Genomic DNA, 22,182 nt, shown 5'->3' on the forward strand with positions numbered 1-22,182 from the left:
GAAACGCTTTCAAAACTGGACGCGAATTTAAAAAGCGAACAAAAAAAGGAAACATTTCATAATTGAAATGAAAAAAAAAAAATTTTCAATATAACCTTATTAAATATCTCAAATTTAAATTTCAGGTGGGAGAAATAACGAAGAGGATGTCTGAAGTGGATGAAAATTTGAATTACCTTTTGGGAAGATTATCCCTTGTGACTCAGGAATTCAACCAAATAAAAAGTGGCCTTGGCGCAGCTCTGGATAATATTAGAGCCTCCTTCAAAGAAGTTCAGGAAAAAGCAAATGATTTGACTCCAGGTCCTCATCCAGTTCCAGAAAATTATAAAGAGTTAGACGAATCCAAACCCGATAAGCCAACACCTGAAATAATCAGCTAAGGCCTCAAAGAAAGATCAAATTTCACTGCAATTAAATTAAAGCGCCCCCAAAACTAGAATTTAAATTTTTTTGAAGCGTTTTTAAAGCGTTTCCAAAAGATAAACGTTTCCAAATCATTTTGCAATTTATTAATCTCAGAAACGCTTTAAAAACGCTTCCATTTTGAATCCGAAATTAATATTTTCCGACCGTACAAAGTTGAATTGTGGAAAGAACATACCATTATAAACCACAATAAAAAAACGCATAGATACTTTTTATAATTATACTGTTTTATATTCTGATATAACAAATACATGACCCACGATATTTGAATAATCGCTAAATTGTACATCGTGATATTTTCTGAAAGCGATGCTTCAATTAACGCGAACAATGTCACGGAGTTCGCTAGAATTTTTTATATTTTATATCCTTGAAAAGGCATTTACTATCTACAATAGATAAAAACGAACGAAACGTTTCAGAGACACAAACACGAAAAGTGTCAATCGAATGATTTTCATTTTTACAAATTTAATTAATCTTTTTCGTTTTAATTCCGTTTTTGAGATTCGACACTTTTGTGTTTCTATCTCTGGAAAAAATGCAGCTCAGTATCGAACCAATAAGAAATTTAGTATTATATGTATTTGTACGCCTCATGTTTAGGATGTAAGACTTGTTTTAATTTTCGATAAACGGATTAACCGTAGAGCCTAAAAAGTGAAAGCAAAGAGGTATTTTGTCCCCTCAGCAAAGTGCTGGATGAAAATAAAAATTCATTACGCTAGTGCTTGGTTTCATTTTGATAGATTTTCCTCCTTGGCAGTTATAGAAATCGGGGTTTTGAACGTTTTTTCAAAACGTTCAGGAAGCGTTTTTGAAACGTTTTTAAAATATAAACGTTTGAAAATCATGCTGAAATGTTTTTCCCTAAAAAATGCGCCTAAAACGCTTCCGAAACGCTTGAATATTGAAGAAAGAAAAAAGACTGATTCCGAATCGTGTGGCAATGGCACTGTGGAAAACAGAAACCAGCACTTTATTAAATCGACTTATTATCAGAGATATTCCTAGGTGATTCGTTTTCGAGCCACTAAATCGATCGGAATTATTATATTAATTAATAATTAAATTTATACAGCGTAGTCGTAGGAAACGCTCTAATCGACGAAACCATAAATATACAAATTGCCAAGCAATATATAATATTACAAAGAAAATAATGCAAGGTGTGAAGAGAAGGCTTCGATTCAATTCATACTTCATTTTTAAGCGATGAATAATGATTAATTAATAATTAGTCATCGACTAATGTGCGTGCAATGGAAACAATCAGAGTTCCCCTTTCTAAATAGCTTTCTAAACAAATTAAACTTTTATATCCTCGCAAGTCTATTCCAGACTCTGATTAATTAACCCCAATTTTATTTACCCGAAAAACGGATTTTTTTCTGAAAAATTTTACATTTTGGGTTGCTAAAAGAAGCGTTTCGCAAGCGTTTCTAAAGACTTTCTAGATGGAAAATGCTTAGGAATAATTTTGAAACATTTGTAACTTAAAAACGCTTAAAAAACGCTTCGAAATTAAATTTAAAAACCCGTTTTCAATCAAATAATAGGGTTTTTGAGTCTCTAAACGTTTGAAAAAGAGATCATTAATTCCTAGAAGAAAGTCGCACATATGCAGGATGATCCGAGGGAAAGTAGTTTATGATTTTGAATTTTTCCAATAAATATGATCTTTTGCAGGCTCTTTTCTTTTCTGCTTTTCAGACCATCCTCGCATACCTTCTGCGCGTTTACATACTTAAGCGTAATATACAAAGTAGCATACTCGTATTGACAAAATTTCTCTTACTTTTGTCTCTTATTCGTTAATTTAAATGCGTGATACGGAAAGTTTGTTGTGGGCCGGCGATTTTCTCTTGGCTAGTAACGAAGTTAAGGGCTGTCTGTGAAGTACATTATCGATCATGTAAGTAATTTTACATGTCATCGATTATCGTTACTTATTTGTTTAATCCTCCTTATATTTATATCCTCGTATCATATGAATCATATCGTTAATAATTAAATAACAATGTGCTCTCTCCCATCTCTTATTTCTGACATTCACTCTGTCTCACTCCTATCTCTCCTGCAATTTCGATTTATGATTAAAATCATTTATGAATTTTAACAAATTAATCATTATCTATACGAAACGCTCCCATTTTTGCAACGTTTTCGAATTTACATGTTTTATTTTAACAAACGTTTCCTTCCAAATTTCAAACGTTGATCAATTAAAAAAATCATCTTAAAACAAGCGTTTCAAATTTTGAATTTTGAAGAGAAAAATATTTTTCAAATTATAATCATTATTTCAAATCGGAAACGCCTAAAAATGTAACGTTTCAAAGGGGGAAGTGTCACGAAAATTTGAAACGTTTCATAATAGTAAATATGTCATTTTAAATTGTTTTGAAATTGAGATCGCTTTCAGAATAGGAGCATTTTATTATCGAAAACGCTTCAGCGTTTCTGAAACAGATTTTAAAAATTTCAAACAAAAATTAGAGTAACTTTTTATACAAGTTCTCAAAACAATTGTTAGCAGGAGAAAATGGAATTGCGCATAGCACACTTTGCACTATGATAAAAAAATTATATCTACTAAATCCTCTATATTGTCACTTTCCAACAATGTCTATTTCTCAAGTGCGCTGGAATTAATCTCAGTTACCATTTACAATAATAATTTACTCACACAAAAACAATCTCACACCCACACCACTTGAATGCGCATTTTCTTATGTACACCACTTATTTTTAATCGTCTTACACTAATCTGCAATCGCGATTTTAATTCTGCAAACTGAAATTTGCAATCATTAATTTTATACGGTCTTCGGGGCCTTTTTATTTATTATTATTTTCTTTCCCTCAAGTCGCACCGATTTGCAGGTCCGCTATATCCAGCTATTAAATTTCGCACGGAGTACAAAAGCTAACTTTAAAAAAAATTGTTTTATCATTAAGCTAGTGGCGTCAATTCTTTTCGATATTGTGCTTTATCGATTAAATATGAGTGAAGAATTAGGTGCGAAATAGGTTTCGATCTTTTTCAATCGAGAAAAATTATTCCAGCAGACCTAGAAAAAAAATTTTAATTTAAGAAAACGCTCGAAATTGAAACGTTTGATAAAATGAAGCGTGTCGTAATTGTGAGGGTTCCAAAATTAGAAACGCTCAATTTTATTTCCAAGTAATTCAACTTTCAGCATTTCGAAAGTAAAAAATTTTTAAAGTCGAAAACGTTTCCAGATTCCAAGCGTTTTTTAAACGTAAACGTTTTCAACAATAGTGTTTCAACTTGCAAAAACTGAATTTGAACGTTGCAATTAAGATCGTTTTCCCGGGTTGCTACAAAATACCAATTACGAAAATTCCTCTTTAAACATTTTTGGATGCAACAGTCATACAGAATTTCATAAACATCAACTTCAGTTTATTGAAAATTTCCTGACTCTTTTAGATTTTCCCTCACTTGTAGCAAACCTGTTTTAAAACTGAAGGAAAGCGTTTACGAAGCGTTTTCAAGGCATTCCTAAGTGGGGAATAGTTTGAAGTCATTTTGAAACGTTTTTACATTAAAAACGTTGGATAAACGCTTCGAAAACGTTTCGAGATTCCCGTATTGAATTTGAAAACGGTTAAAAATTGAAAAAGTTTCTCAAGTTTCTCCTCAGATTTCAGTAAAAATTCCGATGTCTGACAGTGCCGAGATTTAAAGCTATTCGGTACTTTAATAGAGGCGAAAGCTATCAATAATTGATATTTAAAGTCTCCTAAGTGAAAGTCTATGATGACTAAGTGCTCTTCTCAAATTCTCGACTTTTGAAAAATGCTGAAGCTAATTTGAAGAATGTATCAGGACAATATAAATTACCTTAGATCCTAGAAAAAGGAATGAATCTCGAATGGAATGTCCGAGGCAAGAGCAAATTTTAACAGTTGTGGATACAACGAACCCATGTTCGAAGAACTGTCCCTATTTTTTTGTTTTCTTCAAAAAATGGACAAAGCTTAAAACTTGATCAAGTTTTTATGATTTATAATTAATTAATAATTAGTCTGTATTAATTTATAAATTCACCACTCGAAGCTTCTTATTTTTTCTTCCTTTTTTTTGTACAAAACCAAGAGTTTATCAATCGACTGGCATTGAAAATTTACTAGACTTAGTTTATATTTAAAAACTAAAAACGCAGGAATGTGAATGTGTGCCATTTGAGTAGATTTTTGTTATTATTTCCTTTCTTATTTATTTACATACGTACATTTCACCGAGTTTCGAACTTCGGTTGTGAGTAATATACTCTGCATTGTCGAATTCTTATTTGGTATTATCGATCGCTTATCTAAGAATTCATTGGGCATGAAACGGCGAGATTTTCTTTGTGCATGAATCGTTTAGGTCGAATCGAACACTCGGGTTCGAGAAAAGTGCACTAGTATCAAATGCCTCTTGAAAACGTCTCGGTTCATTAGAGGGTTCTTAGATCGATAGGGAATCTCGCGAGGGATGATTGTCAATGATAAGGACCAATATTTTGGGGCAAAAGTATCTTAAATTTTCTTTAAAGAGAAAATATAAATTAAAAATGTAATTTCTGAAATTTGGCTATTTCTATCAAGCGTTTATGCAGCATTTTCAAGGGCTTACTAAGCAGGGAATACATCAAAGGCATGTGGAAACGTTTCTGCATTCAAAACGCTGGATAAACGCTTCGAAAACGTTTTGGAATTCGTTATATTCTAATTTTAGAGCTTTTAAACCTCTATTAATAAAATAATCAATTGAATGATTGTAAAAATTAGAAAATTTTCGTGTCAAGTAAAAAATATTAATTTTGACTTTTTGTACAAAGCGTTTACGAAGCGTTTTAGAATACACGAACATCAGTTTGAAGCGTTCTTATTTTGAAAGCGCTGGATAAACGCTTCGAAAACGATTTGGCATTCGCTTCATTCTAAAGTTGGAGATTTTAAAATCGCTTTAGATTTTGCTTGATATCGAATTTGGATGTTTAAAAACTTTCTGGCTAAAACTTTCAATTAAATGATTCCTGAAATTATAAGCTTTTTTTAATCAAAAATATTAATTTCTGTCATTTTTAAACGTTTTAATGTTAAAAGCGCTTCGGAAACGTGTAGAAATTCGTCATACTTCAAATTGAAAGCTTTTGAAATTCTACTAGAAAAATATTCAATGAAATGATTGTCAAAATTAGAAAACTTCTATGTCAAGTAAAAAAATGTAAATTTTTACTTTTTGTGTTAGGCGTTTAGGAAGCGTTTTCGGGGCCTCCTCGAGTGGAGAATACTTTGCAGTCATTTTGAAACGTTTTTATATTGAAAACGTTTGCTTAACTCTTTCAAAATGCTTCCCAATTTGGAGATTTTAAAACTTCATTACTAAAATCGTTAATTGAACGAGTTAAGAAATTAGAGAAATTTCATACAAAGTAAAAAAAAAGTTAAATTTGTCAATTTTGCGAAGCGTTTAAGAAAGATTTTCGAAGCCTTTAAAGTGAAGAATACTTTATAGAGATTTTTAAACGTTTTCAATTTAAAAACCCTGGCTTTAAAAATGCTTTGAATTTTGCTCGTATCCAAATTCAGAGATTTAAAACGTATAAAAAAGTTGAAATCATGTAACGTTTCGTAATAGGTAATATATAATTTACAATAGTTTAAAAATTGAGAACGCTTTCACAATGGGAGCATTTTAATATTGAAAACCCTGCATCGTTTCTAAGATGGATTTGTTGAATTTCAAGAAAAAAATTTTTTACTTAATAAAACTTTGCCAACTTTTGAAATTAGAACATTTTATTGTAAGGTTCAAAAATATTACTTTTGTTATTTTTCATGAAACGTTTAAGAAGCGTTTTCGAAATATTTTAAAGTGGAGAATACTTTAAAGTCATTTCAAAATGTTTTAAAATTTAAAACGCTTTAAAAGCTGATCTAATTTTCAAACCAAATTTCAGTTGGTAAATTTAAAAATTAAAAAGCTCTAAATTTGTAACGTTAAAAAATTAAAAGCGTTTTATGTTTTCTACGACTTTCAAAATTGGATATATTTTTTTAATTGGCAACGTTTCCTTATTAAACATTTTTAACTTATTTCTATCTTGAAAGTATTTCAGTGTGAAACGTATCATATGTAGGAGAATTGAAAAAATTCAAATTTCCCAAATTTAAAAGCGTTTTCAAAGCAGTACTATCTTTTAAATTTCTGTATCATTTAAAATATTTCAAGTTTATTAGGCTTTCGGATTTTAAAACGTTTCCTAAATTAAAAAATTGTCTAATTTTCAGAATAAATGTTTTCTAATAAAAAAAGTTTTTAATTTGAAAACTTTAATTATATCAAACATTTAAAAAAAGCAGGATGCTTTCAAAATTAAAGCGTTTTAATATTCCAAAATTGGCGAAAAGTTCCAAAATCAGAAGCTTTTCTGCAATATTGTTATTCATGTTGAAAAATTATTTTAAGAGAATATTTACAAAAATTTTAAGAGATTTCCAAAAATTGTAGGAAAAATTCTATTCATTTTAAAATATGTTTAGAAGTTCTGAAAAAAATTGTAACACACTTCGTTTGAATTACTTGACATCATTTCAAGTTTTAAATTAATTTTGAATATTTTCAAAACTTCTAAATATCTCTAAAAATTATTTAAATTTTTCCTAAAAATAATAAGTGTTCAATTATTTTTTCTATATAAAAATTTAACAATTTCGCTTAAGTTAAAAATCTTTTGGAAATTCTAGAGATTCGAAGTTTTCTATCTAAAACAATTCAATTTCAAAATGTTTACTTTTAATTATTTGTTTTCAATTTACTCGTCTTAAATTAACAGTGAAATATTGGTAAATGTTAACGGTTTTTTTTTATAAAATACAAAATTTCAAATTTAATTAGTTAAAAATTGAATAATTTAGACTGAAACAATATTTTTACATTAATAATAGCCATCAATTACGAATATCTTATTATTAAGTTATTTTTTGAAAATAATTTAGAAAGTTTCAATCGCACCATTACATTTTTTTAATGACTAAGAATTTCGAATTGAAACAGTAGCAATCTGGAAATTGTTCAATTCAACTAATTATTTAAAAAATTGTTCAAATCGAACTAGGCCAGATTTTCCTTCTGAAAATTTGTAAAATTCCCGGTGAAGAAATAATTTTAATAAAAAATGTAATAGTTTCAGACAAAAAAATTATTTCCATCTAGAATTATAAATCTTGACAACTGGATTGGTTGATTTTTTAACCAAAAAGATGAATTTTCAACTAAAATGATGAATTTTTAAATAGAATCATTTAGATTTACAACAAAAAGGTGAATTTTTAACCAAGAAGATTAATTTCTACCATAAAAAAGACGAATTTTTAATTAAAAACGATGAACTGTCCACCAAAAATTGAATTGTTCAATTTTCAACTAAAATAATGTAATATTCAATAAAAATAATTTAATTTTCAGTTAAAAAAAAATTGTCAACCAAAAAAAAAAACCACATTAAAAAAATATAGTTGCATTTTCAAACAAAGTGATTAATTTTCAACTGAAATTATGAATCTTCAACCAGAATAGTTGAATTTTAAACCAAAAAGTTGAATTTTCAAATAAGATTAATTTCTACCACAAAGACGAATTTTCAACAATATACATGAATTTTAAACCAAAAAGATCAATTTTAAACCAAATAATGCATTGTTAAATTTTAAGTAAAAAAAAACTATTTTCAACCAAAACGATCAATTTTTGACTGAAATGATGAAATATTCATTTGGAATAATTACATTTTCAATTTAAAAAATTATTCTGAACAAAAAAAACTCATATTCAAAAACCTAGATACATTTTCAAAAAAAAAAGTAATTAATTTTCAATTAAAATGATGAACCTTCAACGGAATCAGTTGCATTTCAAACCACATTGAGGAGTTTTAAACTAAAATTTTAAATTTCCAACTAGAATTATTTCATTTTCCAATAAAAAAATTAATTTTCAAACATGCTTAGTTTCTACCAAAAAAAAAAAACGAATTTTCATCTCAAAGATCACTTAAAAAAATTTTTTTTCTAAAGTTCAATCAAAGAGATCAATTTTCAACTAAAATAATGAAATATCCACTTGCAATAATTACATTTTCCGTTTAAAAAAAAATTAATTTATAACCAAAAAGATTAACAAGAACCAAAAAGATGCATTTTTAAGGATAGAGTTTAACTTTCAACCAAGTAATTTTATTTCTGAATCTTCAACTAGAATAATTAAATTTGAAACAAACAAAAATCAAGTTTCAACTGAAATTATGAATTTCTAACTAGAATAATTGAATTCTCAACCAAAAAAATCAAAAACGAAGATTAACTTTCTTTCAAAAATTACGATTTTTAAATAAAATACAAAAATTTCCAACAAAAAGATTAAATGTCAAGTAAAATTATAAATACTGAACTGGAATACGCGAAAATGAAAAAAAAAATATATGAAAAATCACACAAAGCAGATTAATTTTCTACCAAAAAATACAATTTTTCAACTAAAGAAAAAATGATTCAATTTTTTAAAAAAATGGTAAAAAATTTTCAAATTGCGCATTGAAATACAATTGAAAAAGATATCAATTCCATTAATTATTTTAAAAACTGTTGAAATCCAACTTTGATAGATTTTTCTTCTGAAAATTTGTAAAAAATTTTGAATTAAAAACGTCCAGGAATAAAAATAAATAAAAATCAGGAAAAAAAAAAAGAAAAACATAAAAATCCTCAAAAATCGGTAAATTCGGATATTCCTTTTCGATCCAAAATTCTTCAGGAGAGTTTCGATTCGATTCGTAGCGCACTCTCTTATTAAATCCCTCGAGGATTAATAAAGCCGCGTACTTTGAGCTCATTATTATTATTATTTTTTTTCCGTTAGATTTAGGTTTACACGAGACGTTATTAGTAATATTTTACTTCAAAGTATTGCCATTAATTGTAGTGGACGACCATTTATATTATAGACAAGGAGGACAAATGGCTAACATCGACTGCTTGCTTAATGATACATTAGATACACTCGAAAGCTCCTGACAAGCTTAAACAAAAATCCTCAATAATCCCTCTTTCCCTCTTTCCTCAACAATCCCTCTTCTCCCATTTCCGCTCAATTATTTACATTTCACTCCCACTCCTCAATTTCCCTTTCATTCCAATTATTTCTAATTTTATTCCTAAATATTTCCTATTTTATATCAGCGGGTGATTCTTTTTCGATTAATTTTTTCGAGCGGAAATATGTCCGAATAGCATAGAAGTAACCTGTTTTTTTTTTATGTACACCCCCAAAATGCGATGTAAACGTCATTATTAAAAATATCTAGCCTAGGATAAAAGCAGTGAGTTTTAGAAGTTGTGCCACATCGCGTGTAAGCCGAAGCTTCGCCAGAAATTTGTAATACAAAAAAAGGGCCTCTCATCATTCTCTCCGTTTGAATGTTTTTATTTAAAAGTTTCAAATTTCCTCGCATTTGCTTCCTCATTAATCGTTCGCACTTCAATTAAATTCGAGTATTGGACGCATCGTAGCAGAATGCAATAATAGGATAATAATAAATCTTGCTAAGAGTTTTTTTTTCTTTTTTTAGGAATGAGTGTTGGATACTAAGATGAACACTCTGAGAGAGTAAGTCAGGGTGGCGATTCGACGGACGATTTCAAGTTCCCGACTTTTTCTGGTCAACTTTTTCCATTTTTTCCATTTTTTTTTTTTTTTTTTTTTGGACAACTGATGAATTTTTAACCAAAGTGAGGAATATTTAACTGAAATACTTTAATTTTTAAACAATAAGATTAATTGTTTACCAGAAAATACAATTTTTTGACAAAATACATGAATTTTAACGAAATAGTTGAATGTTGAATTAGAAAAAAATCAATTTAAAAAAAAATGGAATGGCAGTTAAATTTTTAGTAAAAAAAAAGTAATTTTCATCTTAACTGATGAAGTTTCAACTAAAATTATAGGACCTCCCTTGGAATAGTTGAATTTTAAACAGCAAAAATAATTTTTTCCGAAAAATTTAATAATTAAATATTCAGTTAAAAAATTAATGTTCAACAAAAAAAAAAGAATGTTTATCTAAAATTATGGAACATTACGGAAAAATGATTTATAAGAAAAAAAGAAACCATTTTTCAATAAAATAGATCAGTTTTGGATAAAAAAATTGCTTTTCATCCAAAGAAAAAACCATTTTTCAATCATAAAAATGAATTTTTAAATAAAATTATAAATCCTTAACCGGAATAGTGGAATTTTTAAACAAATAGATAAATTTTTAACTAAAGAGAGGAAAATTAAACTGAAGTACTTTAATTTTTAAAAAAACATGAATAATTTTCTACCAAAAAATACAAATTTTCAACAAAATATATGAATTTTAAGGAAATGGTTGAATTTTTAATCAAAGAAGACAGATTTTTCACCAAATAATTAAATTTTAAACTAGAAAAAAAAACAATTTTGAAAAGAAAATGGAATAGAAATAAAATTTTTAGTAAAAAAATTAATTTTCGTCTTGAATGATGAATTTTCAACTAAAATTATAGAATCTCAACTAGAATAGTTAAATTTAAAAAAAAATTATCTTTTAACTGAAACAATGAAGCTTCAACTGAAAGAGTTGAACCTTCAACAACAAAAAATAATTTTTACTAAAAAAGATAAATTTAAATAAAAATAAATTTTTTAACAAAAAAATTGAATAATTAAATTTTCAGTAAAATATGAATTTTAACTAAAATTATGGAATATTCAACTTGAATAGTATTTTCAGTTTAAAAAAATATATTTTTCAATCAAATAAGAAACAATTTTTCAATATAACAGTTAAGTTATCGGTAAAAAAATTCATCATGATCCAAAGAAAAAAAAATTTTCAATCAAGCTAATCATTTTTCATCCAAAAAAATTAATTTTTTATTAAAATTATAAATATTTTACCGGAATACTTTAATTTTCAACAAAAAAGAAGAATTTTTAAACAATGAAATTAACTTTCAAAGAAAAAAGTCCATTTTCTACCAGAAAAGTCGATTTTTTAATGATATACATTAATTTTTAACGAAATAAATGAATTTTCAATGTAAAAAATTAATTTACATCCAAATTGTTAAGTTTTGAACTAGAAAAGGTCAATTTTCAACTCAAAATGGAACGATTAAATTTTCAGTTGAAAAAAGTACATTTTCAACCAAACTGTTAAATTTTGAACTAAAATTATGGATCTTCCACTGGAATAGTTGAATTTTATATCTAAAAAAGATGAATTTTCGACGAATAAGATCAATTTTCTACCAAAAAGACGAATTTTCCACAAAATGCATGCATTTTTGAAAAAAAGTTTGATTTTTAAAAAGAAAATATTATTTTTTAAACAAATACTTGAATTTTCATTCAAGAAAAGATCAAAGTTTCACCAAAAAAAAATTTTTAATTTCCGTTAAAAATTAAATTCTTAACAAGGAAAAATCGGATTTTCAGAAAAAGTTAAATTTTGGTAAAAATTATTTTTCATATAATGGAAAAATACGTTCTCAATGAAACAGCTCATTTTTGAAACAAGGAAATTAATTTTTAATTAAAATGATGAATCTTTAGTGAAAAAAAACTAAGTTTTAAGAAAAGAGTTTATTTTCTAATCATGTAAATATATTTCTAAATTAAATTCTGAATTTTTCAACTAAAAAGATGAATATTTATCTTGAATAATTGAATTTTATATCCACCAAAAAGATGAATTTTTAACCAATAAGATTAATTTTTTGCAAAAAAAGAACAATTTTCCACAAATGGCATGCATTTTTGAAAAAATAGTTTAATTGTTAAATAGAAAATATTATTTTAAACCAAATAGTCGAATTTCCATCCAAAAAAGATAAAATTCTAAACAAACTGCTTTTCATTTAAAAAAAAACACAAGTTTTCAATCAAATAGCTCATTTTCACTTTCAGCCAAGTAAATTTACTTCTAACATAAATTATGAATTTTAAAATAAAATTATAACTATTTAACTGGAACATTTAAATTTTCAACCAGTAAGAAAAATTAAAAAAAAAAAAGAAATTAACTTTCACGAAATACATCATTTTCTGCCCAAAAAGTTGATTTTGAACAAAAAAAGTCGATTTTTTAAACAAAATACATGAATTTTTAACGAAATATATTAATCAAAGTTCCACCAAAAATAGAATATTTGAAATTCCAGTTAAAAATTAAATTCTTAACCACCAAAAAATCGGATTTTCAGAAAAATAGTTCAATTTTTTAAGAAAAAAAAAACTCCTTTTCATTCAAAGAAAAAACAAGTTTTCAACGAAATAACTGATTTTTCAAACAAAGATATAAATTATGAACAAAAATGATGAATATTAACCTTAAATACTTTATTTTTTAAACAAGGAGATTAACTTTTAAAGAAAAAAATCATTTTCTACCAAAACAGTCGATTTTTTAAAACAAAATACGTAAATTTTTAAGGAAATAAATTAATTTTTAATTTGAAAAGACATATTTACATCCACATTGTAAAATTTTGGACTATAAAAGGTCAATTTTACACCCAAAACGGAACTGTTAAATTTTCAACTGAAAATGTTGAATCTTCAAACCTACAATAAAGATGAATTGTCAACCAAAAAAATTAATTTTCCAGAAAAAATTCGACTTTTCCACAAATTACATGAATTTCTGGAAAAATAGTTTAATTTTTAAATGGAAAATATCAGTTTTAAACCGAATACTTGCATTTATATCGAAAAAGATCAAATAGCTCATTTTTCAACCAAAGAAATGAATTTTCAATTAAAATGATGAATCTTGAATAAAATAAAAAAGAATTTTCAATTAAAGAATTTAACTTTCAGCCAAGTAAATTTATTTCTAACCTAATATGATAAATATTTAAGTAGAATATTTACATTTTTAAACAAAAAGAAGAATTGAAAAAAAGAGATTAGCTTTCAAAGAAATACATCATTTTCTGCCACAAAATTGGATTTCGAACCAAGAAAAGTTGATTTTTTAAAACAAATCACGTTAATTTTTAACGAAATAAATAAATTTTCCATTCAAAAAGAAATCTTACATTCAAATTGTTAAATCTTGAACTACAAAATTTCAATTTTCCACCCAAAATGAAACGGGTACATTTTCAATTTAAAAAATTAACTTTCAGCCAAACTGATGAATTTTCAATCAATGAGATTAATTTTCTACAAAAAATACAAATTTTTCCAGAAATTACATGAATTTTCAAAAATAAAGTTCCATATTTAAAATCAAAAATATTAATTTTCATCTAAATAGTTGAATTTTCATCCAAAGAAGATAAAATTTTAACCCGAAATATAATAGTTAAATTTTCCATTTAAAATCTAATTCTCAGCCAAAAAAAATCGGATTTTCATAAAAATAGTTGAATTTTCGACCAGAAAAGTTAAAATTTTTGTTAAAAAATTGATTTTCAATAAAGTAGTTACATTTTTAAAAAGAGACGAATTTTCAATAAAAATGAACAATCTTCCAAACAAAAAAGAATCATTTTTAACAGAAATTTTTAGCCTTTACTCGCAAGTAATTGAATTTTAAAGAAAAAAAAAAAGAAAATTCCTGACGAAAAATGAAAAAAAGTTTGTTTTTTTAACTTCTTCCTTCTAAATCCCACTTTTAATTCTTTCAATAAAACAACCGTTTCCTGCCGAAAATTCCCCTTTCCAATTGAGATTATTTTTCCTTGAAATTATTATTTGTCCCGAAACTCTAGATAAAGTAGAAATCACTTTTCTAAACGGGCCAAAAATTCCTAAAATAATTTTAAAAAACTTGAAATTTGCCACAATTAGAAATAAATTCCCCGTTTTATAATAAATTGGATTCCGGGTCATTTCCCAGTCAAATCGCCACCCTGCAAGTGCGTCTGCACTGGAAGTTTTTTCCTTTATCTTCGCCTTCAGATTTCTCGCTTTTGGCAGGTTCAAAGGAGCAATCCTACGATAATTCGCATGTTAATTCTAAACCCAAAGAGACTGAAAACTAGAAGTCTAGGTGGAAAATATCCTCGATAGAATAACCCTGTTTGCCATCTTGCGAACTCAAGTTCAAGAGATTATTTCTGCATACCTTTCTCAGATTCTCTTTGGAATTTTCAATCGTATTTTATTTATTTCTTTCTTTTTTTTTGGTTTCTTTGCTGTCCTCTCAATTCTGAAACGTTGCTGCTGGTCAGTTTTTAAAATAAAAATGGATTGGAATATGTTTAGTTAGTATCTTTCCCCAAGTATCCGATCACTCTTCCTGAGACTCTACTCTTAGGACTCGGCTAAAGTAGGCAGCTGCTAGCTCGATTCGCTAGAAGTAGATATGCGTAGCTGACGTTTGCCACGCCTTTGGGGATGAGAGTGGTCCTAGCTGCTGGTAGAGGCGATGGGACTTACGGGACTTAGGGGACTGCGGGCCGAGTCCCTTAGGCAGCCAGTCAGAGTCAAGACCAACTTGCGACTGCCCGCGTGGTCGCGATGCTCACAGAGCCAGACTCCTTGCCAGGTCCCGAGCGCCAATTTTCCAGCGGTGATTGGGATGCTGAGAGACGAGCCGAGAAAACACGCCTTCACGTGCGCAGGCTGCAACAAAATTTCGTTTCAATACTTACTTTTTTGGTCCCCTGAGGCTAAGAAATTATTTTTTTATTCTATTTGAAAGCGTTTTACAAGCGTTTTCAAAGTGGTTCTAGGCGAAGAAGGCTTTATAAGTATTTTGAAACAATTCTGGATTAGAAACGCTTCGAAAACGCTGGTAAAAGGCGTTAGAAATTATATTTTCTTCACTTGAAACAGTTTTCAAATTAAATGTATTAAAAAAAAATAAACTTTAATTGCCTGTACTTATTTTAGGGATGGAAACTTTTTCGAAGCGTTTTTCAAGAGTTTTAGGCAAAAAAGAATTCAGAAGTGTTTTATAAAAATTCTGGATTGCAAAAAAGAGATAGTTAATCTGTTTTTAGGATTTAAAATTAAACTAATGAATTTCAGCTTCTTGCTGGGTGCGTTTTCGAAACGTTTTTAAAGTGTTTGTAAGTGACGAAGGTTTTAGAAGTATTTTGAAACAATTCTGAATTAGAAACACTTCGAAAACGCTGATAAAACGCCTGAGAAATGACAGTTTCTTCACTTGAAAAACTTTATCAAATTAAATGTGTCAAAAAAGAAAACATCAATTGCCTGTACTTATTTCAGGGATGGAAACTTTTTCGAAGCGTTTTTCAAGATTTTTAGACAAAAAAGGATAATTTAGTTTAAAAACAATTTTAATGCGATTAAAGGTTAGAAACGTATTTGAAGCGTTTTGAAAACGTTTCTAGGCAAAAAAAGGATTCAGGAGTGTTTCAAAACAATTCTGGGTTGACAAAAAAGATAGTTAATCTGTTTTTAGGATATAAAATTAAACAAATCAATTTCAGCTTCTATTTGGGAGCGTTTTATAAGCGTTTTCAAAGCCTGTTTAGGTGAAGAAGAATTTAGAAGTATTTTGAAACAATTCTGTGTTAGAAACGCTTCGAAAACGCGGGTAAAATGCTTTAAAAATTATAGTTTCTTCACTTGAAAACGTTTTTCAAATTAAATGTGTTTAAAAAAAACTTTAACTGCCTGTATTTATTCCAGGTATGTCCAAAAAAACAACACAAATTTATTAATAGTCAATTCGAGTCACAGAACTATCCATGGATAACACTTAGATAGTTTTCAAATTAAAAAAAAATCCCATTTAAAGTTGAAACCGTTTTCGAAGCGTTTTTGAAACTACTATAGGCAAAGAATGTTTCAGGAGTGTTTTAAAACAATTCTGGGTTAAAAACGATTCCAAAACTCTGGCAAAACATCTTAAAAATCATAGAATATGAAAGCTAGTATGAAAAATGTTCAAGAAGGAAGCGTTCCGCGTTACAGACACTAAAACATTAAGAACATTTGGTAAAAAAATTATTTAATTATTTCAGGGTTTTTACAGAAAGTACAAAAATGTAATAATTGTCAATTTGAGTCAGGGAACTAACTATCCATGGGCACCCCTGATTTATTTGTTAAAATAGAAGAAAAAAATCAATTTGCAGTTGGAAAGTTTTCGAAGCGTTTTTAAATGATTTTCAGACAAGTAAGGGTTCAGAAGTGTTTTGAAACAATTCTGGGCTGGAAACGTTTAAAAAACGCCTTAGAAATGATAGCTTTCTTGCTTATAAAAATTTCACAACTAAAAATAGAATTAATGATTCAGAAGTGTTCAAAATCAAGAAATTACGGGAAGCTGTTTTTCGGATTAAAAGTTAACAAATAAACTTTGACTTCTAGTTGGTTGCGTTTTCGAAACGTTTTCAAAGCGTTTTGAGTGAAGAAGAGCTTATAAGTGTTTTGTAACAATTATGGGTTAGGAACGCTTGAAAACCGCTGGTTAAACGCCTTAGAAATGGTAGTTTCCTTAGCTGAAAACTTTTTCCAAATTAAATTTGTTTAAAATCAAGTAAATTCGAGTCAAGGAACTATTCTTAAGCATCGCTTATTTAGTCTTTTAAATAATAGAAAAAATATCAATTCCTACTTCAAGTTGGAAACGTTTCAAATTTATTTTTAAAACGTTTTTAGGCAAAGAAGGATTCAGCAGCGTTTCGAAACGATTCTGGGCCAGGAACGCTTGGAAAACGCTTTAGAAATTGTAGGACAAATTTACGAGATGGAAACGTTCTATGTTACAAACGCTGCAAAATTAGGAATACTTTAAATTTAGAAGTTTCGCAAGATTTTTACCATCAGACTGCAAAAAAAAAAGCTTCGCAATTTCTATTTAGTCTTAAAATAAAAATAAAATAATTAATTTCGACTTCATTTTGGAAGCGTTTTCGAAGTATTTCTAGACAAAAAAGGGTTTAGAAGCGTTTTGAAACGATTCTCGTTTTGAAACGCTGGCAAACGCTTTATATGAATTATCAATACAAGTTCAAGGACTTGCAAAAAATGGATAAACGTGTCATAATAAAATATTAGATAAATAAATAAATAATCTCACCATGTCATCTGGACCTTCACAGCTATGTCTGTAATCCAAACCTTCAGGAACTATCTTATTTAGCATCATTTCCATGTCGTCCCTTACATCCGGATCCCAACTTTCATTTAATGCCAGACTCGCCGAAGTGTGAAGAACTATATCAAATTCAGATATAAAATATAATTGATTAAATTTCGAACTTAAATTTTTTAATAACAAAATTTTTAGCTTGCAATTAATTATTTGAACAAAAAAAACTTGATAATTTTATTAAAAGAAATTAGAAATTTACATAGTATTAACTTTTTGAGCGTTTCTAAACTTAATTCATTACTGGAACCTTCAATTAATTTTAAACTAAAGCAAGTTTTTTGTCAAGTACAAAAATATTAAATTTGAATTTTTAAGAAGCGTTTTCGAAGTATTTCTGAATGAATAATAATTTCAAGTCATTTTGAAACATTTTTAATTTAAAAAAGCTGACGAAACACTGCGAAAAACGTTTCATTAACAATTTTGAGCTTTGAAAACTGTATTATTAAAACCGGTATTAAAACGTTTTTGAAAAATACAAAATTTGTTTTGAATCAAAAATACTCATTTCTACTATTTTTACATGGTTTTTACGAAGACTTTGTGAAGTTTTTTTGATTGAAGAATTCTTTCAAGTCATTTTTAAAACGTTTTTAAACGTTATCCATTAAAAATGAATTATCACAATTTTTAAATAAATATTTTTTAAAATTATAATAACCTTTTTTCGATTAAAAAAACATTAATTTTAACTATTTTTACAAAACCTTTTCGAAGTTTTTCAAAGTAAATTTAAAAAATTGAATTAAAAAAAAATCAAATTTATTTTAAATTTAATTGAAATATTAAGACAAACATCCAATTTAAATAGTTCTTGAATATATCAAAATTAAATATAAAGACAAGATATTTGACTCAATTTTTAAAAAGTTGATAAGACTCGCAAATTTACAATTGAGAAATTCAATAGAAGATTTAAATTTGAATTATTTATTTGGGAAGAATCCAAATTTGAAACAAAAGAATTTTCGAATTTAATTTAAACTTCCAAACTTTACAAAGAAAGTTATTCAATTTTAAAAAATCTAACTGTTAAAACTTTAAATTATATCTCGAGAATCTTGCAATCATTGTTGTTAAAAATGAGATTCGATTTTAATTGCTCGAGGTGTTTTTATAAATATTTCTTAATAACAAAGTTTACACTAAGAATTGACATTTTAAAACGAAAATCATTATTGTTCGAACCAGATCTTCAATTTTTGAACAATTCTGTTAAAATTCAATATCAAATCATCCGTATTGTCAATTTTCAACAATTTCAGGTTATGTTAGCATTTTACACCGGAAATGGGTATTTTTGATAAAAATTATTAGATTTCAAAGAATAAAAAGTTGTAAAATGTTTCTTTTTTTCATTTTCTTAGCATTTTTTTACCAGAAATTGACATTTTTAAACAAAAATTAGTAGATTTTAAAAGATTCATAATTTTCCAACAATTTTAGGTTACATTAGCGTCTTATACACAAAAAATTGATTTTAAAACAAATTTATGAATAGTTCAAAGTTCAAGAAGAAACACAATTCTCAACAATTTTAGGTTATGTTGGAGTTGTACACTCAAAATCGGTATTGTTATTAAAAATATCTTAGCTTTCAAAGATAAAAAAAATGTCCTACGATTTAAGGTTATATTTCCGTCTTTCATCGGAATTAGGATCTTTTGAACACAAATAATCAAATTTCAATCCGTACTTTTAATAAGAAATCATTAGATTACAATGACTACATTTTTTTGAACAATTGTATACCGGAAACGGGTATTTTTAATAAAAATTATTATATTTAAAGAATAAAAAGTTCTAAAAAGTTTGCTTTTTTCATTTTCTTAGGATTTTTTCACCAGAAATTGACATTTTTAAACAAAATATAGTAGATTTTAAAATATTCATAATTTTCCAACAATTTTCGTTTGTATTAGCGTTTTATACACAAAAAATTGATTTTAAAACAAATTTATGAATAGTTCAAAGTTCAAGAAGAACCACAATTCTCAACAATTTTAGATTATTTTGGAGTTGTACACTCAAAATCGGTATTATTATTAAAAATATCTTAACTTTCAAAGATAAAAAAAATGTCCTACGATTTAAGGTTATATTTTCGTTTTTCATCGGAATTAGGATATTTTGAACACAAATAATCAAATTTCAATCAGCACTTTTAATAAGAAATCATTGGATTACAAAGACTACATTTTTTTTAACAATTGTAGGTTATGTTTGCGTCCTTCACTAAAAATCGGTTATTAAAAAAAAAAAATTCAGTCCTGATTTACAATCTGGAACAATTTAAGGTTATGCTGTGCTAGTAGTTTTTGTCGAAAATTGGTACTTTTAACAGCTAAAAACAAGATAATTCAGATTACCAAATAGAATAATTAAATTCAGAATTTCAGAATTTGTCTGCGGTTCATACAGGAGATCCGTAATTTTTATTTTAAAAAAGCATCGGATTTCAAAGATAAAATTTGTTTGAACAATTTTAGGCTATACTAGAATTTTTTACCGGAAATCGATTATTTTCAATTAAAACAGTTAAATCTCAATCAAGATTTACAATTTGAAACTATTTAAGGTTATGTTATGTCAATGTTTCTCGTCGAAAATTAGTATTTTATATATTTTTAAACTAAAATTCTTCAGATTATCCTTTAAAATCAGTAGGTGTTTGTTGGCAGTTCATACCGGAAATCAGTACTTTTAATACAAAAATCCCTGGATTTTCAAGATTAAATTTTTTTAAAACAAACTTAGGTTATGATCGCGATTTTTTACAGATAATCAGTTACTTTAAACAGAAATCCAATTTCAATCCAGACTTAAAATTCGGTACTATTTAAGGTTATGTTGTTAGTCTTTTTTGTGAAAAGTTAGTATTTTTTTAACCTAAGATTCGTTAGATTATTCTCCAGAATTATTGAATTCGCATTTTTGGGGTTTGTTGAACTTCCATACCGAAAAGCGGTGCAATTAATACAAAAATAATTAGATTTCAAAGATTAAACTTTTCTGAACAATTTAGGTCAAGCTCGCATTTTTTTACCGGAAATCGGTTATTTTAAACAAAAAATAATCAAATTCGAATCAAGATTTATAATTTGAAACAATTTAAGGTTATGTTATATTAGTGTGTCACGTTGAAAATCAGTATTTTTAATTTTAAAAAATGAAGATTCTTTAGATTATCCTTCAGAATCGTTAAATTGACAATTTTGGGATTTCTGGGCCTTTCATACCAGAAATCAGTACCTTGGATAAAAATAATTTGATTTCAAACATTATTTTTAGGTTATGCTCGTGTGTTTGCCGGGAATCACTATAGCTTTTAAGATAATTTACAATTTTTGACAAATTTTAGGTTATTTTAACATTTTACACCGGAAATCGGCGATTTTAAACAAAAACAGTAGGTTTAAAACCAAATTTACAATGTTAAAGAATTTTTCGTTAGATTAGTATTTTTTATATATTAATAGCAGTTAATAATGGATATTATAAAATTCAAAAAATTTGTAAAAATATTGAATTTATATTTTTGAATTTATAAATTGTGTAAGACTAAAGAAAACAATAATCGCGCGCGTCTTGTTTTTCCAGTAATAAAAGAAAACAACCAGGCAACTGCATTTAACAGAAAAAGAGCGCAAAAACAAATAAATTCCCTCGGGTGTTAGCACGTATCCAAAAAGAAATGAAAGTAAATAATAAAGAAATGTTGGGCACTTACTCTGTATATGGCAGAGGCCAACCGAAAACTGGCAGAGTTCAGGAATCTGTCTCAATATTTCCTCCGTGACGAGGTGGATGCCTCGGTGCTGGGGTCTGAGGTTGATCTTCTTCTGGAACCAGGCGTTTCCGATTTGGATGCCCCTGGTGGAGGAAGCCATGGCGTTTGAAAAAGGCTGCCAAATTTTGCCAATTTTCCCGGCGAGAACTCGAAACTCAAGAGCCAGGAGGCAAGATTGACTCCTGGAAATTCGTGACAAAGTCCGGAGACGACAAAGTCCGAAGGCGAGAGTCACGAGAGTTGAGGCCGTACAGGCCGCCCCATCGAGTTGTTTGTGCCTCGAAGCCGTCGTGGCGCCGACGACGATTCTCACGGACAAGAGGAAATCGGGAACCACATTTTTCGGCGCCCTCGGGACTCGCGATACTCCGAACGATGACAATTTTTTCACCTCGAGAGCTCGCGAAAAGGTTAGGGGAGATAACGATTGACGTGCACCACTCCTCCTCGAAGGACCACGTGCATACGCAACTTAGAGGGTAAAACTGCTTGGGAATTTCAACCCTCGACGAAAGCGACGTTCCGAAGGGCGCAAATTTCACGACGGTTTTCCTGATTTTCGATTTTCTTGTACAAACACGTATGAACCGCCACAACCCTTGTGCGATTTCGCGGTTAAGACGAATTCACAGGGGATGTTCTTAGATAGTGTTCTGAGCCGGTTATATTACTTTGAGAACGGTAATGAGAATGAGAATATTACCGAGAATATAACCGGGAAATAAATCCTCTGAGAATTTATGCGAATCTCAGATGGCATTTTTAAGTTAACTT

General features: G+C 28.0%; 2 protein-coding genes across 5 annotated transcripts in view; one reads left to right on the forward strand and one right to left on the reverse strand.

Moving 5' to 3' along the window:
- LOC117175579 (centromere-associated protein E) overlaps positions 1–1,156 on the forward strand; it is a 38,052-nt gene extending 36,896 nt beyond the window's left edge. Inside the window, exons 9-10 of one of the 3 annotated variants that reach the window (XR_004467468.1) lie at positions 126–447; positions 534–1,156. Coding sequence is in view for 2 of the 3 variants with exons in the window: in XM_033365288.1 (XP_033221179.1) it covers positions 126–383 (258 nt within the window). In the remaining variant the exon portion in view is untranslated. Of the gene's footprint in view, positions 1–125 lie in introns of all 3 variants that reach the window. The other 2 variants (XM_033365288.1, XM_033365293.1) reach the window with 2 other exon arrangements.
- LOC117175591 (UPF0047 protein YjbQ) lies at positions 636–22,018 on the reverse strand. Of its 2 annotated transcripts, XR_004467469.1 has the most exons (4): positions 21,349–22,018; positions 17,544–17,680; positions 14,610–15,109; positions 636–3,503 (listed from the first exon to the last, which is right to left on the reverse strand). XR_004467469.1 is itself a non-coding variant. In XM_033365299.1 (3 exons), exons 1-3 carry the CDS (start codon positions 21,506–21,508, stop codon positions 14,894–14,896), a joined length of 513 nt encoding a protein of 170 aa, XP_033221190.1. In that variant the 5' UTR covers positions 21,509–22,018; the 3' UTR covers positions 14,394–14,893. The 2 variants fall into 2 exon arrangements, 1 of the variants encoding a protein (XP_033221190.1); XM_033365299.1 differs by lacking the exon at positions 636–3,503 and having other exon boundaries at positions 14,394–15,109.
- Positions 22,019–22,182: the final 164 nt, after the last annotated feature.

The sequence above is a fragment of the Belonocnema kinseyi genome, chromosome 1 (assembly GCF_010883055.1).
Source record: "Belonocnema kinseyi isolate 2016_QV_RU_SX_M_011 chromosome 1, B_treatae_v1, whole genome shotgun sequence".
Lineage (NCBI taxonomy): Eukaryota > Metazoa > Arthropoda > Insecta > Hymenoptera > Cynipidae > Belonocnema > Belonocnema kinseyi.